The following is a 17,373-nucleotide window of genomic DNA, read 5'->3' on the forward strand; positions in this document are numbered from 1 at the left end:
TTGAGCATGCCATGAAATAGGATGGTGTATATAATGATTTATGCTATGCATTCTCTTAATATATAAAGTATTTCTTACATTTTCAACCTGCTATTCTCCAGTAGCAAGCCAGATGCAGAAATCTGCAGTATTTAACCTAATATGCAAGAATTTTATGAAAGTTTTGTGCCAGCTAGACCATCAAATATAGTTGATTGAATGTTTAAGACGCTTCTCATAGCACGCGTCTTTCAGATGCTCCGCTTCGCCTCCCGTTTGGGAAATAATCTACGTAATTTATATATCTGGCTTATATATAAGCACTATGTTACCTGTGTGGGCACTCTATGTTACCTAGCTGTGTACTCCCTCGAGTGCACCTCCAGGTAACATAGAGTGCACCCAATGATTATCTTTTTACACATGCTACAGATAGATCGTCTACATAAAAGATGTATTAACTTTAACTACTGGCGTATCACAGTAAAAGAAATGGGGGGGTGCACCTGCCTCCCCCTCCCTATCTATCTTGGCTGTATTGATCACCACGCGCCATCAACAGTACACACGTACACCAAAGCCTCATGCAGCGAATAATCTCTCACGACAAATAACAATTGCGCGGCGGCTGGAGACGCGGTGGCACGACGCGCAGTGTTCGATGGCTTGCGCTACATGAACCGAAAAAGAGGCGGACGCCTCCGCGGCCAATCCGCCGTTTATATGATTATACAACCATTTAAGTAGCTGTTCGCGGTGTTATATTGGCTTCATGATAGCCTCATTACACATAAATATCTAATAAGTACATTACGATTGTCTCTATAATACCCTCGTAAGATTTCTTTGCAGCCGTCAGCAGGAAATGCAAGCGCTGCCACCTCCAAAGCTGAACTGGAGCTGCATGCCGCTAACTTTCAGAACGCTTAGTTCGAAAGAATGCACTGAAATTGATTATCTATAACGTTTCTGATACTCTAAACTGAAAAAAAAAAAACTCGAACATTGGGAGACGCTGCCACTGCTCCACCTCAAAACCGTGGTCTTCGAAGCACTTTTTGACATGTTGCTTTTTGTACGCAATTTTTTTTTTCAGCCCTCGGCCTTGTCATGATACCTTTCCTCTACTACTCACACAGATTATACACAAAAGTATGGTCACTAACCAATGCATAACCGGCGGTCGATGCTAAAAGTGCCTTTCTTTTTAAAACTGCATGTGATTGCTGTAGCGAGATAGCAAAGTGGGCGAATTGGTTACGATTCATCGTACCTTTACCAACAGCGCAAAAGCAACGCGGAAACAAGGAAGAAACACTCCTAAGAAACAGCGCCGTGTTGTTCTGTTTCTGCCTTTTGTCCGTGTCGCTTTCGCGCTGACCAGAAGTACGAGTCATTGCTGTGTCAATATTAGCAGGCGTAGAAGTAGGGCAGCGCGGATCCCGTAATGCTTGCTTGGGCGTACAACTGAATAACTTATAATTGTGAGTTGGCTGAGTATGAAAGTTGTGTGTGGAGTATGGCGGTATTTGACTACGCGAGCATGCAAGCAGTACGCCTGTTTCACTTTGGCCAAAGCTCCAGCTGCCGCTGCAAGCCAGCCATCGCCTCATTTTGTCGTCTTTATTCCTTACGCTACGAGGAAATATGGTTCCACCTATTCAAGATAAGGCCTGACATTCTCAAGAACACGCCACTGGGCGCCATAAGAAGCGTGTATATGTGTGGTGATTCCGAATTTCTGATCGGTGGGTCTCACAGCTATCGCGGCTGCCCGCACACCGTCCGCCAGCGCAAGGAGACGGAGCTGCACATGATGCGCGCTGATCGGCTCGTGTCCGTCGGCAAAAGTTCGCGCATAGCTCGTCTGAAATCTCTGTATATACTTTAAAAGAACAAGGCAGTGTACCAAGACACCTTAAAGTCAATAATTTGTGTTTAAATACCAGTCTTCCTTCCAGCTACGACTTTTTTTAAATCTCGAAGGCCGTGCTTTTACGAAATGCCCGCTCTAAAAGAAAATGTGGATCTCGGAGGCTAAATTCACTTGTTAACCGCGGCGCGGCGCTGCCGCGGTGTGACGGTTGGGCCACGTTGTGTTGGTGTGCGCGGTGAGAGTGCTCGTTGCAGTTGCACGGTAATTGAATCATATTTTCGAACTGGCTAAACAAACTGTGATCCGTATCGTGTGCATTAACCATCAGGAACCCTCTGGACTCGTGTATTGCCATTCATTCGCCTTATGTTTCCTGTGATACGCCTGTCTTATGTGCACTACAGCGCCCGTCCGAGCTGCCTTTGTTCTCGCCTGTCCGCGTTCGCTCGTGAAATACCTGGTACTGTGGCCTCGAATTCTGGTGCGTGGAAGAATTTGTTGAAAGTTGTGCTTTCGTGCGCTGGTGTTCATCGGCAATTCGACCGGATTCGCGCCGCGAAGAGCGTCGTCGCGTGGTGCCCGCGAGACAAAGGAGCCGTTCGCCGACCGCATTGAAGGTAAGCAGGTCTGACGCTTGCGCGCATTCTCGCAGCTTATGGTTCATGTAGTAAGCTTTGTGGAACGACAACAGAACACTTTCGTAGCGTATGTTGACCACGTTGCTGTGCACATTGAGCAAAGCGTTTCACGAGGGGAATTTCTGTGAAATGTATTATTTCTCACCGCTTACTTGCTTTATGCAGTGATGTGCTAACACCGCCGATTGTTGGGACTTAATGGGCAAATATTTACGTAAACGCTGAAAGTTACTGTTTCCTCGGTAGTTTCCCAGCACAAAATTCTTCCGTAGATATGCATTTCCGCAAGTTACGTGTGTAATGCATGTCGATGTGTCACGGGCATCGCGAGTTGGCACTCGACTGCGGTGTTTTACACTTGAGCAGATATTAGCTTATGTGAAGATTATTTTATTGATGCAGTTCAGTTAGAAGTCCAGCTTCGCGAGAACCTGTCTGCATTGTTTCTGTTCTTCGGCGTGTTCGCTTATTTGTCTTCTATATTGCGCGGCAAATACAGACCGATATTACAACAGCGAAATTTCTTTTTAATCGAGGCATGTCAATCAGACGCTCGTTTTCATCAATATTTTGATCTGAAGAACAGGATGTCAGCTCCTGCGATTGTTGTGAAAGTATGTGGGTTGTAGCACTGCGTAAATAGGGCTGCGATTATGTTGCGATGCTTTCTACTCGATGTTTGCCTCTCTTATAACCCAGCATTCACAGCTGGCGGTTCTAGTCAATAACGATGGCGGAGCGTCAGTCAGACCACTGAGGAAAAGGAGTAGCATAGGAAAGGGCATCGCTACAAAATCGCGGCCTAGGTTTTAGACCGTTCATAAACGATTGTTTTGATTCTCTACATATTTAGGTTTTGGTGATAATTTCACAGATATTCTGATGTTTGCTGCTGGTTTTATTCCCGCCTGAATTTTAAAATATAACAGTGTAACCTCGTGAGATATAACTACGAGACATCTGTTCAAGCAGGCACAGATTGATGTGAGAGTCCCCTTTTTTTTTTCAATTCCACATGACACTAAAGCACACGCTTGAAGTTTCACGTCGCAATAAATTAAACCTTTCTTACTGTTGAAGGTTATGCGGGTTCTGGAGTCAAGCCTACAACCTGTAGGAACCTGCTGCACTGCTACATACTGGATCGCACAATGATGCACTTGACCTGCATGCTTTTACAAGGTGAGTAAAAAACTAGCTGCACTGTGAGTTGTAGGATATGCTTGTGTAATGTGCAATCATTCTACTGTGTACGTGTGCCATTTCCAGGATTTCTAGTAGCAGATCACTTGCACAATATCTTTTATTTATCTAGGGAGCCTTCAGTTGAAGCAATGTAACCAAATTAAATTCTTCTGAGATAAATATAAACAGGGCTGGAGTGACTGTGCAATGTATACGCGATACAGACTGTATATTATTCGAGCCAGATTGCTTTTTTAGGAACGTCATTGAGGAACACGAAGGTGTCTATGAGCCACCCGAGAGAAACGGAAGGTTTTGGTTACCTTAATTATTATTAATCACTTCTCACACTAATACCTGCACACCTGAATTCTTCCCTTTTCTCAGTCACAATTATGTATTGCATACCATAGTTCATCTAAAAAATACCAGCATGAAGGCAGTAAAATATTCTGATTTATTAGGTAGCTGCCAAATTACTAGTCACAGTATGAGTGCTCAATTTTTAAAGCAAACAACAAGCCATTAACCTTTTAATGTGGCAAGTTCAATATGTGTCTCAAGAGCTCGTGGGCTTCCGGGTGGAAGCGGGTCTCCTTTATATGTCACAGAAATTTAATTCGTGATAATGTGGTGTAGAATGCTGCTGAATCATAAAAGTCAGCCCAGTAGACTAGTTGCAAGCCCACCATGGCAGCACAGCTGAAAGCAGAGCATTCTCTGTTGCATTGCATTTTTTTCTCCGTTTCGCTGCACTGGTTCAGTTGATAACACAAACTTGTCCTATGCTGTCATTTATCTCAAATCTTTTTTACCTTCTCTTCTTTATTACTTGTCAACTGCCTAATACACAAGCTTCCCGTGACACGCAAACAATGCGGAGTACTGCGTAGAACTTATGTATACATCTGTGGTTTGTGGTGCCATACGCTTACCACCTCAGGTTTCCGATATGTTACAGGGAGGCTTGCTTCACACTCGAGCCACACTGCACTTGGTGCAATTTTGAAACAGCCACTTTTTGATATAGTGTAATTATTTGTTGCACTCTCACTGAATTGAGGTTTTCTACTGTGAATAATGCGCTCTCGATGGTTGTACGAAAAGGTTTTAACAACCTGGGTTCTTGGGCCATTACTATTTCTAATATACATTAATATACCCAATAACATTTCCTCACACGTGCGCATTTTTGCAGACGGCATTCTTTATCGTTCCATCAAATGTGCCGATGATCATGCAATCCTCCAAAAAGATCTTGAACTTATTTCTATTTGGTGTAACACTTGGCTAATAAAGCTTAACGTTTCTAAATGTAAAATTATCTCTTTTAGCCGCAAGCATACTAAACCCACGTTTCCTTATCACATAACATCAGTATTTTGCATGATAGTCAAATAAATGTCTTGGTGTTCATATATCTTCGACTCTTTTATGGTCAACCTACATTGCATACATATGCGCCAAAGCATCAAGATCATTAGGGTACATAAGACGCAAGTTGCATAATTCTACTAATCACATTCGTAAATTGGATTATCTAACATTTGTTCTACCTCAGCTTGAATACGCCGCATCCGTCTGGTCTCCCCATCAGAAATACTTGATCGAAAAACTCGAATCTATCCAGAATAGGGCTGCGCGTTTTATTTCACGTTGTTACGACTATAACAAAAATATCCTTGTTTCATAAATATGTCCATAATACAGCACCATCTGTCCTGCATTACAGGTCACACCGGCTGTGCAGTCAAATTTCATGCGTATCTATGAAACGACTAATTCATTTAATACTCCGCTCTTCCAAGAGCCATTCGCCTTTGGAACAATCTTCCTAGTGCCATTGCTTATGAGTGTGACCAGGAAAAATTCCGACATCTTCTAGCATCGCATTTTTCCAAGCTCTTCATAACCTAACATGTTATATTTTCTTGAGTTTCCTGTTATTATTGTGCTACTACCCCTTAAGTACTGTTTCATTATAGCCAAATATTGTCCCGCTCCCTTTAATCTTATTGGTCATATTTTACTTTGTGAAAATTTTTTGTTCACTGACCTCTCGCATTCAAAAGCTTTCAGTTTGTCATTTGCACGATTTTTTAACGCTACCTTACTGCACGTTAGCGTATTTCTTACAGTGTATATTTTTCATATGTATTCACATATGTATTCTAATTATTCTATAACCTTTGAGTGTACTCGCCCCACTTACACAATGCCTCTAGGGTCCTGTAAGGTATCTTTAAATAAATAAATAAATGGTTTAGGCAGAAAGCCTCCTAAGTAAAGCTGTCACACAAAAGTTGTATAACTGTGCGGTATGTCTTAAGATTAATCATAACTAAATTTGTGGCCTTCAAGCGCTAGCTTTTTCAACACAATTGTGTGTGCAACAAACACCGTGCTTTTTAACCACTATTCTTATGGTGACAGACTTCTGTCTGTTTAAAGTAAGCGGTCCAATATGTCTTACTATTTCTGGTTAATGCCACTGCATTCTTGACTGTTGCTGCAATGGTGGCGGCTTCAAGGCCAACTAGATGTCCCAGACTCAGCTGAAAACATGGACACAGTGTTTGTTTCTTTTGATGATGGTTGTACGTGTGACTAAAGCCTAAACAACTCGCCACACGAATAACACCTTTCTTGCTTGTGAAGCAGGTGCTGCTACATACACAGAATGTTTGCCTCCCACCTTCTGTGGCATGCTGAAGGTAGTAAAGTGTCGTGCTAAAGGTTCAGTAGAATGCACACCTACAGCCTGCAACTGACAATAAAGATGTGTAAGAACTACAAAAACTTTGTGAAAATGTGAAAAATGCACAGGATATTGTAACGCCTTTCAATTTGCCATTAGAATGTGTGCGCGGCTAACTTTGAACCACATTACCTTATGGCATCGACAGTAGCGTTGCGCGATGGGAGCTTTCCTGGTAGATACTGGCAAGTTTTTGCTCGTGGCATAGTGAGGGCCTCAACTTCGGGAACCTCGATACTTGAGGTACCACACAAAGGTCTATTGGCCAGTTGCCTACTCGTACAGTTCATGTACTACTTAGCAGCTGCTGCAGTAATGATTAAAATAATTTGTGAGCAGTTTCATACCTGAGTGGACTGGCAAACAGTGCAGTCTGTTTCAAACAACTAGTTAAAAGCTTCTGTGTTGCCCTGATGTTTTTATGAGCTATTTTTGACTGCTGCAAGTTTCTTAGCTGTGCATACAGGCCAAGCTGTTCATGCTTATATGAATATTTTTGAATAAGTAAGAAAGATTGGCTTTTGTTTCGTTTTTCAGGTGCCCTGTGAGCTCTCATCCAAGCACCGCATTCCAGAGGTCTGCTGTGAGCAGACGTGGCAAATTGAAGTAACATGCAGATAGTCCAATAAACTACTCGTAATTTCAGACTTTACAAAGTATAGTCAAAACTTTCTTTTAAAAGTTTAAGCACTAATATAACCTAATTTTCCAATCAAACATTACATTTTATATTAGTAAGAAAGACATAACTAGAACAACAGCAGCACTGCAGTGAAGAACGTACAATGGTACTCAAGTGTTATACTGAAATATTATATGAAGGCCAATTAGTTTGTAACTATAGAACGAATTGGCATGAATTTCTGTGCCGTAGCAGTGTTCCAATCCGTATACTGCATCATGTAGGGAACAGTAACCTTACAATGAAACCAATGCAAAACTTTAAAACTCACAAAAAGTGCATAAATATAAAATGGGCACAGGGAACTTCATCTAAGCATGTCTACACAAAATAGAGGATTTAATCACTGGGGCTACATTAAGGATGCATAAAGGTGGGACATACGAAGGAAACACAAAAGCAGTGGCCAAATTTCAACATGGAGGAAATATAAAGGACGGTAACGTAAAGGATGCACAAAGGAAGGACACATATAGGAAACATAAAAGCAGTGGCCAAATTTCAACATGGAGGAAACATAAAGGACGGTAACATAAGGGATACATAAAGGGAGGACACATGAAGGAAACGTAAAAGCAGTGGCCAAATTTCAACATGGAGGAAACATAAAGGACGGTAACATAAGGGATACATAAAGGGAGGACACATGAAGGAAACATAAAAGCAGTGGCCAAATTTCAACATGGAGGAAACATAAAGGACGTTTCCTCTTGTGAACTCCGGGAAACATACAGTAAACATAAAGGACATAACCATTTTCATAAGGGGTACTCTACCCGTTATGCCGGCTTACTGTTTCGTAGTGTCGCATCCAGTCATCCACGTCATCATCTGTTTTACGTGAGAATATGTGTGGTTCAGGCCTCCAATAGCTACGTTGCCTTGGTTTCTGGCTGACTTCAACGATGCCTTCTTCGATGGTGTTCGTTCACCGGCCTGCTTGGGCGTCGGCCATGCTTGTTCGCTCTGGTGATAGTCCAGCCAAGCGACTAATTCTTCGAAGATCGTGTAGGGCTGTGTTGTTCAGGGCGTCCAGTACCAGGAACTTCTGTACCAAGCACTTTACATCTGTAAACTCTCGGTGAAAAAGTTCCGGATGCTGGACCTTTTAAAGGAGTACTGACACAAAAAAAATCCACGTGGTTTTTTCTGCTTTAATAAGTAGTTAATGACCCAGTAATCACGGCACGAAACCTCATTTACTTCAGAGCGCGACAGGTAATTATTTGCAGTCTTTTTTGTAGGGAGCAGTCGAAGTTTCGGTTCCAGAGAGCAACGAAACGGGACAAACGGGAATGTAAACAACGTGGTCACCTGTTTGCAAAAAGCCATGACGTATGCCCTGACGCGCAGCCAGCGTGCGCGACCAACTTGCTGAATATTGTCGGGCGACTGCCGCATCGGTCGGACGACCGCAGCCAATGACAGCGCCGGTAGCGTGAACGTCATGGCCACGTGGTATACCCGGCGGGGCGGGGCCGGCGAGCGGGCGCCTCGCCGCTCCGATCATGTCTGTTTTTTTTTTTCTCCCTGGTCGAAACGCGAACCTCTTTCGCCGCTGACGGCGGCACATACATGGGCTACAATTTGTTTCTGACACGAAATAACTTCTAGAATAAAGTGACCTCGAAAGAGTGCGAGTTATAAAACATTGTGCGAAATAGTAAATCGTTGGCGTGATTCCTACTCGCACGCGGTAAGCGCAGACGCGCCAGCAATCGTCTGTATACGAAGCGGCTCGCCTGACTGGCCTGTTTACTCATCGCTACTAACGGCACCGGGAAAACAAACCGTATTTTCACTTAAGAGAAACTTAAATGTTCAGGCATTGATTGTGCTGACGAATTTAGGCGCTTTATTACGAGCTGCGGACGCATCGCAAGGACTCTCGGCACGGGATAGACGGCCGGCGAGCTAGGCCTACATCGTCTCCCAGCGATCGCGAGCTCGCTTGGCATGCTCGTTCCCTTCTGTCGGCGCCAATGAAATCAAATGTGCTGCAATTTAAGCGTGACATAACTGTGTACACGTTGTGCCAACTAACATAGGCGCTTCGTTATACGAGCTGCAAGCGATCGCGTCACAAGCGCAACCGGTGTCGGATTCGATGGCCCAGCGAGCTATGCCTGCCGGCTCTTGGCCATCGGCGGCTGTCAACGGATCCGATACTGCCAACGCGGCCTTGCGGAAACACGTCTACAGTGCTCGCATAGATGTGTTTATATTGTCATCGTTTGTTTCAAACAAGATAGCTGTGCAAATACGGTTGCTTTCACTTTCTGTTCGAAGTTACGCAGCATTCCCAACTTCCACGCAGGGGCGCCGGTTCTGGGCCGCCGCTCGCTTATTCGTACCATGTGTCCCGAATCGCCGCATGCGGCAAGTCGCACACGGCGCGCCGTACTACAGATCGCACGGAAAATCGCGCCATGTGTCTCGCGCTATAGACGTGGCCAATTAGCGACTCAGATATTGCGGCCGGCGATGGCGAGGACGAACCTCAACAAAACCCCCGCATCGGCCACAATCAATGGTAAGACACAACAAATCGGCGTTGGACGTTGTGGCAGCGCAGTCAAGCTGATAGTGTGGGAAATATCCCGATGGACACGAAAAAAACTGCAGTTGCAGCGACACGGAGAGCGTCCCACTACAACAGCTAGAACAAGCAACAGCAGAGAAGAACACATGTAAGCCGCATGACAGCCAACGAAAATTCGTGACGTAGCCACATGACGTAGCGTTTTCTTGGCTATTTACAATCCCGGTTGATGTCAATGTCGCGAGGTGCTCTGTTTTGCGGTTGGCTGCGCGCACGTACTTTAAAATTGATTTTAATGATGTTCTAAGCGATATTCGCCACTGATATTTTATAGACAATGCGTGTGTGACCAACTAAATCGATCTCACATGTTATATCGACTTCACATTTTGTGTCAGTACTCCTTTAAGCCTGGCACCCGGTATGCAACTATATATATATATATATATATATATATATATATATATATATATATATATATATATATATATATATATATATATTGAAGTGGTATGCAGTCATTCTATCCTTCTTTGACGCCATACTTGGCTCGTACAAGCATCCGTGCAGCTTCCATAAGTGCGTTTTTTTAAGGGAACCAACGAGACATTGTTTGCTGACCCCCGTATCCTTCCTTAGCGCTCAATATTAGGGTCGCCTTCAGCAGACCAGGAAACGGAAGCCGCATCACCCGTGAAGGGCTCGAGAAGAAAGTGATTGTCCTGATAGAGTGTGCCCTCCTTGCTCGCAATGCTGTAGGCCCTTAACAGTGTTTAACGCCGCTTGAAAAATACACGGAAGGAGGCTGGCTTCTTTGCGCCTTAGCGTCTTGGCAGTTCCCGTTTTCCCATCTTTCTTCCTCGTTATTCGCCTCTATCTTCTTCAAAAGCGTTTGTTATACCTGAATCCCTGGCCATCGCTTTTCCTGGCATGCCGCCTAATGGGCGCCCCGAAAGCTTCCGGCTCCTTGAGAGCATCCTGCTGCGGCGGCTTCGAAAAAAGAAACGCATTTCTCAAGGCGGAAGCAATGGCGGCGAAATAGCGTCCCGCCGCATTGAGCCGTAACCATAAAAGTTTAAGCTACAAAAAAAAAGAAGAAAGAAAGAACACAGTATAACTCACCGCAACGGCCTGGCAATGTCTGCATTCTTTTATTTTGGCGCCGAAGCTGTACTCCCACGTGATGTGATTATACTTGTGTTGTTCAGCCGCGCTGGCGCGCGTGGATGAAACAACTTTCTCAGCGGAGGAAAGTTGAAAAACTTCCTAAAAAATGAAGCGCGCACTGTTTTTTTTTCTCTCCTACGCGCTGCTCGCTTTGTTAAACCGGTAATTACAAGAAAGTTTAAGAAAAGAAAGCCTTCAGGTTGGACAAGTTTTATTAGCAAGTAGGTATTCGCGGGATGGGGTTTATAGTTTAGCGAGATGCAAGAAGAACGCAGGCCACCGGCTTGTCGTATGTTTTTCTTATTTCTAACCGTCTAAAACGACAGCTGATTCTGTTTTCCTCTGACAGAAGGGCAGGAAGAGCGCAGCAAACTTTTTTTAGGGAGAAGTACCCGGTGCAAAGCAGATTTATGCGTGTAAAGGTTTTATCGAGGCAGTCAGGCGGAGTAATTCTGCTGAACTTGAAGTGTGTGTTGGTTACAACGGATGCTGTTGCTTATTAATTTTATTACAAGCAGGAGAATTCAAACAATATTACTGCATGGCCACGACAGATAATGCAGGCCTGAATTAAGCGACATATACACGTTTCACATATAGTGTGGCTCAAAAGACCTAAATATAGTGAAATACTTGTATAAAATGCTAATTTAGCCCCTTGGTTTGATTTTCAAGTGAATATCTCTTATCTTATAAATAACTTTCATACCATTGCTGTTAAGCCAGTATCAAAGCTCTGCTTCTATTAAAAATGACAAGAAGTCATATTTCAATATCCTAGCGTTGGCAAAATTAATGCGAAAAAAAAAATACTTAGTGTAAATTTATATACAGCCTTGGATGAACCATACTTGCATGAAACCTTTCGAGGTTCTGTACCTTAAAAAGTTAGCACTAAAAAACTTTATTTCCATTAAATGTATACGCTATAAGTTCTCTAACTTACAACTTCCATTTCATCAAGCAGCACGTTTAAAAATTCATAACTGTGCTACCGCCCGTAAACGATTCTCAAAAGAACTCAGTATACCGAGGGAGAAATACCCGGTATTACCGACATACGGTACATGCACAAATGTTTTTCGCGAATCATGTGACTGGTTCTTAAACTTTCACCGTATCCCGTTACTCTGTTGCAGGAATACCCCTAGTCGTCGTGTCAGTATGGGCTGTCACCAAGGCGTACCTGAGCCCCAACCACAATGATCCAAATCTGTCTGGAGGCATGTGAGTATTGACCTAAGCGTGCCATAACTGGCCACTGACTAATACTCAAGAGCACCAATGTGTTACTCAGTGTATAAAACTGTGCATATAAGTATGTTCTAAGACTCTTAAAAATCATGATAACTTTAACCATACCACACCGCAGCATTCATACTCGAGTAGGTGGTGGTATCGCAGCAAGCGGTGTTAGACTGGCACGCATAGCCGGAAATCGTTCCGCCTAAGCCTCCTGGTAGTTGAGATCAGGGGTGTGTCACCACGCGTCGAAGAACTCCATGCCTCGCATGAAAGCAATCAGCAGTCGTTGCACTCTCTTCCTGATTCCTGCGAACCCTCCGGGGAAAATGACGTCTTCAGAGGTCCCGTGCGAAAGAACAATTCTCTCGCAGGCTGTCGACCATCGCTTCAATTTCTGTGTCGACCTGCGGGCAGAGCCAAATGCATTGTTCGATGTCGGCGATATCACCACAGAAGGCATAGAGTGGGCACGCCCATCGCCCAGCCTTGAATAACCAAGCCGGGGATTACGCAGAGTCTATTCGGATGCGATACAAGAGCGTTGCCTCTTCCCGAGTAAGTCCGTGGGTCACACAGGCTTGGTGTGGAGTCTTTTGAGTCGCCGTAAAATTATTGCGGATGGCATCCTTAGAATTGTGAAAGATGTTTGGAGCTCTCACTTTTTGCGCCCATGTTAGCGCTAGGCGTGCAAGAGCGTCCGCTTGCTCAGTTCCTTTCACTCCTACGTCGGATCATCTTACAATGTGGGTGTACTATAGCGCTTGGTTATTTGATTGTGCAACAAATGAATATTTTGTTTCCCTGCGTTTCTAAGCGGTATTTTAATGGCTGTCGACCATAAAATGTGTAACTTCTATAATGTTATGCACGTGTCAGTCCACGTGAGTATTGCATAAGTAGCCACAATTACTAATTCTCCTGGCATGAATGCCGCTGTGCTCGTCGCTAGCGAAAAATGAAAATCAGAACTATGTAAAATACATCGGCCGCATACTATCGCGTGGGCGCCCTTATTAGATTATTCGGGACGTTGACAGAATTGTTTAGACCTTTATTTTCCAGGGTATTCATCAGCGATGCTTGTTGTGTAGTTAACATACTTGTAAATGCACTAATAGGTCGGTGATGGCACTGGAAATTTTTGTTGAAATATGTTTAAATAACGCTTAAAATTGTAATATCTTTGTCGCATTTGAGGGTCTCATGTGCACTAATTGAGAACCTTTATTATTTAAATTTTATTGTCCTATTAATTCAATTTCATTGCATTTGTTGTATTTTTTGGCTTTACCATTTTCCAGTGATCATCATTACCCCCAAAAAAGAAAAAGTAAAGAAAACAGTGAGGAGCTAAATCTCAGGTCGAGGCATTTCAGCTCGAGTTTCCCACCGTTCGTAAGCTTAGATCTGCTCCATTATTTCCTGCTTTTTCCATTTCCTTCGCAGTAATTTATACCGAACGCATTCTTGTACTGGACTTCCATCCCCATACTGTGCTTTTCGACACGTAGCCACGTTGTTGCGCTTTGTCAAGGAGATAGAGCTCACCAGCCGCATTATGCACTGATTTCTCCTTGAGAGCCAAGAGCAGTGAATAAAGTTCTGATGTCTTCAAGAGACATCGATGATCCACAGAAAGGCTGTTTATGCTGATAGGGCCAGTATTGAGCTGACCAGACAGATATTTTCTTTAAATAAACAAAACAAGCCAACATCAATGATTGCGCCTACAAACAGTTGATGCAGACTTCTCTAGGAACAACGCAACTTGTTCCACCACATGAATGGGACGCACCACAGACGTTCCCGTGCAATCAGCAACATTAACACAAGATCGCTACCTTACCATGCTTGTCCAATGAGCATCAATAACTAAAGCTAGGTCACAGACGGCATTAGCACAACTACCGATCTCGCAAAAGGATAAGCTTCTGTATCCTTCAGGCAACTGATATATCTCTACCTGGTCAGTCATCTTGAGGTGTTTAATCGTTGCTGCTTCAAATGTAGACCTACGTCATTGCAGCAAACTGGCCTCCACGCGTTTTTGGGTGGGTCTTACGTAACTTTCACAGCTGAAAACTTCATTCATTTTGTCACCGTCCATCATCATTAGCATCTTCAGTTGACTAACTGGTGAAAGACGGGAAGCATCTCTCCTCACATGATTTCTCTAAATTCTTTACCATAGACCGTTATTCGAATACTGAACTCAGTGCTCCCTTATCCCTCCACATATCTCTCTCGATCTGGGAATTATAGATTTGTAATTTATATCCAACTTAACGTGTAGTATAATCGCCAAAGTGTCTGTAAGAATAAAGCATGTGTTCCAGGTTAAAAATCTTGTGAAAGAAATTGGAGTACGCTTGAGCTTCGCCTTTTAGAGTGGAACGCGATAGCATTCAAAGATCCCTGACTGCTCCTCACGCTTCCCGGCGAAAGGAGCCTATGTAGTCGGAATGTCTACCTGGAAATGCTTGCCGCGAATGCTATGCACGAAGGCGAGTTTTGTGGTGGAACCAGGGCCTCTTGCGTGGGCTGCGATGCGGCGGAGGCGAGCGCCAGCTGGAGGCGTTGCAAGGAACCGGGCGCGCCGCTCCGTGGCCCCCAAGACACCCATCGCGCTGGCGCACACAAAATGGCGGACGCGGCGGCCGATTTGCGTGTGCGAAGGGGTTTTTGTAGTTTTCACGTAACAGAATTATGTTTTCTCGTATAGTCAAATTATAATTCGAGAACTATCATTTGTGTAGGTTGTGTACAAGTCATAGTTTACGATTTTTCTGCTATTTTAGCTTGAGATATTTAATTAGTTCAACCAATTCCTGGCATCATATGGAAGGACTGGGTATGCGTGGTTCGAACTCTTATTTGCCGATACGACGTCTCACGCCGGACGCCTCACTTTCGGCGACGCGGGCTCCTTAACGCTATTGCGTTAACACATGCCACTGTAATGTTTTCGTTTTCCAAACCACTCGTCTTTGGTGCAGGTGCATATGGCAGCTGAAGGACATCTACGACTGCATCTTCATTGGACCCGTCATTCTAGTCCTACTGGTAAGCTTAAACCTACGTTTGAAACTGCTACTTAGCAAAAACTGTCTGCTTTTACATCCAATCCTGTCAAAAATTACTTGTCTTCGAGGTGCATATTCATAACTCTGATGATAACACGGTTCTCCCAGGACGGGTTTTCAAGTAATTCGTGGTTTTGTAGTGAGAGTGGACATATGCGGTAATCACCACATTTTGTCTTTTATTTAGATAGAAATTCAGGACGCCGTAACCCAGAATAGCGAGTAGAAAGCTACAAAAAAGGCAAGCCACACCAAGGACATTAAAAACATGACCTCTCTGAGGAGTTACAATGAATTGATGAATAGTAAGGTAATATTATTTTCAGATATCGCTAATATAATAGAAGAGCGCGTAGGAGCACGCCCAAAAGTGTTAGTCTCTTGTTTGTTCATGATAGAAACGCATGCGTCTATGTATTAAAAGATATACTTAAATTGCTGAGCTTTTCGCACAATTCATTTTTTCGCTATTTCACTATTTCAACTTATTTCACCTGTGCCTTATTGCGAAACAGACACAGAAGTCCTTATTTCTACCTGAACAGTATTGTCGACGGTGTGCGCTTACTACGTCGTTAAGTTTGCGGCGGTGGTAGACGCATAGTAACATGCGATGCGTGCTATGAATGTAGAACGGCTGCATCTCGCGTTGTGACGGCAAATACGAGTGCGCGCATGAGTGTCCCTTTAGAAGATACTTCTCACATGCGAAAAGTGTACAAGTAAGCGAGCACGCTATTCAGTAGAACGTACACAAGTCGCTTTGCAGGGTGTTTAAGTCGGTGGCATTCGAAAGGACAACCGATTTTTGGTTCACTTTAACATCTGTGGATGGATCGACGATGATATGACTATGATCGCTTGAAAGCCTTCCGAGTAAATAAGCGGTAGTGTTACATAATGGGTAAGTTGCCCGGACCCCCATGTTCTGCACTGTGACTTCGCTATGCATTCATTCATTGATTAATTCATGTTTGTTGCCTTAAATACCCCCTGGGCGTGTTACATAATGGTGCCTATTATGGCACCTTTCATGTTGTAAATGACAATTCACAACAGACTGTAGCTGTAACGAAGCAAATTCAAGATCTTCAAACCCAGTCCTGTGCACCACATTGCGAAAACTACTCTTCGCAATATATTGCTTTCTTTTCTAGCTGAGAGACATACAGCCAAGTTGTGAAAGAAAATTCACAATAATTGTCTGCTCATAAAAGACGTGGAGAACGAAAAACATCTCTAGAAATGTACTTCTCTTTGCTTGGAAGTAAGCCTGACTCCAATGAGTTATCGAGTATCTGTAGTAATATTTTGGGTGGTTTTGTGACTGAAATACGCGTGCCGAAGCGTGTGGAAGGCGGGATGCTTTGTCATACAGTAGCGACCACGCCACGTTGGCTAGCTGCCGGTTGACATACTATCCGCGAAGCAGCCCTCCTATCGCATCGTATGTGGCCACCACGTTAAAGAAGCATAATCCGGGAGCTTTAAGAGCACGTAGCTGGTTTCTCGCAAGGCGCGTGAAATTTATACTGTGCAGGGAATCGCAGTGAAAAAGAAAACTATATGTACCTTTATGAAAGTTGCAAATCCTGTGGAAAGAAGTGCGTTAGAAAACGTAAGATAATTGGTCTGCATGCAGATTGGCATAGTGGCGTGTAAAACTGCCGTTTTTCAAGTTTATTGCGTTCGTGTGCTTACGGCCTTATGGCCAGGGAGAAGCAGTGCTGCGTAAAACTGCTGCTGACAAAAAGCCAAATTGCTTTCTCTCTTTTTTTTTTAAATTCCAGACAAACATCTTCTTCCTCAGCCACATCATGTGGGTGCTGATCACCAAGCTCCGCGCTGCGACATCGGTGGAATCACAGCAGTACCGGTGAGGCCTTAGTGTCACTACAGGTGTGCCCGTTTTCACAGGGCTCTAATCGGTCGGGGTGTCTTAGAGCAACGCTTGCCTATTCACGCAGTGGGGGATCTTACAACGAACTAGTCAGTGCTGGTAGAATCGCATTTTACGCCCGTATATATAGCGGGAAATAATGAAACAATAAAAGGGCCGGCGTCGGTTGTATGAGCACAAAACGTGAGGCTGAGATGAAACCTTGCCGGATTAGGTGCACGTTAAAGAACCCCAGGTAGTCCAAATTCCCCCAATCAAGTCAACCTCATAAGCAAATCGTGTTTTGGCACGTAAGACCCCATAATTTAGTCTTTTAAT

General features: G+C 43.8%; 1 protein-coding gene and 1 long non-coding RNA gene across 2 annotated transcripts in view; both read left to right on the plus strand.

Annotated features, from left to right (window-relative positions):
• The window catches only part of LOC126540564 (diuretic hormone receptor-like), a 230,872-nt gene that overhangs the window by 195,229 nt on the left and 18,270 nt on the right, over window positions 1-17,373 (plus strand). Inside the window, exons 8-10 of the mRNA XM_050187400.3 lie at window positions 11,967-12,054; window positions 15,069-15,135; window positions 16,946-17,031. Coding sequence (XP_050043357.1) covers window positions 11,967-12,054; window positions 15,069-15,135; window positions 16,946-17,031 — 241 coding nt within the window. The remainder of the gene's footprint in view (window positions 1-11,966; window positions 12,055-15,068; window positions 15,136-16,945; window positions 17,032-17,373) is intronic.
• On the plus strand, window positions 2,387-7,092 carry LOC129387286 (uncharacterized). The gene is made up of 3 exons (XR_008614547.2): window positions 2,387-2,472; window positions 3,574-3,675; window positions 6,974-7,092. It is a non-coding gene; the product is annotated as an uncharacterized lncRNA (long non-coding RNA).

The sequence above is a fragment of the Dermacentor andersoni genome, chromosome 2, assembly GCF_023375885.2.
Source record: "Dermacentor andersoni chromosome 2, qqDerAnde1_hic_scaffold, whole genome shotgun sequence".
In the NCBI taxonomy this organism is placed as follows: domain Eukaryota; kingdom Metazoa; phylum Arthropoda; class Arachnida; order Ixodida; family Ixodidae; genus Dermacentor; species Dermacentor andersoni.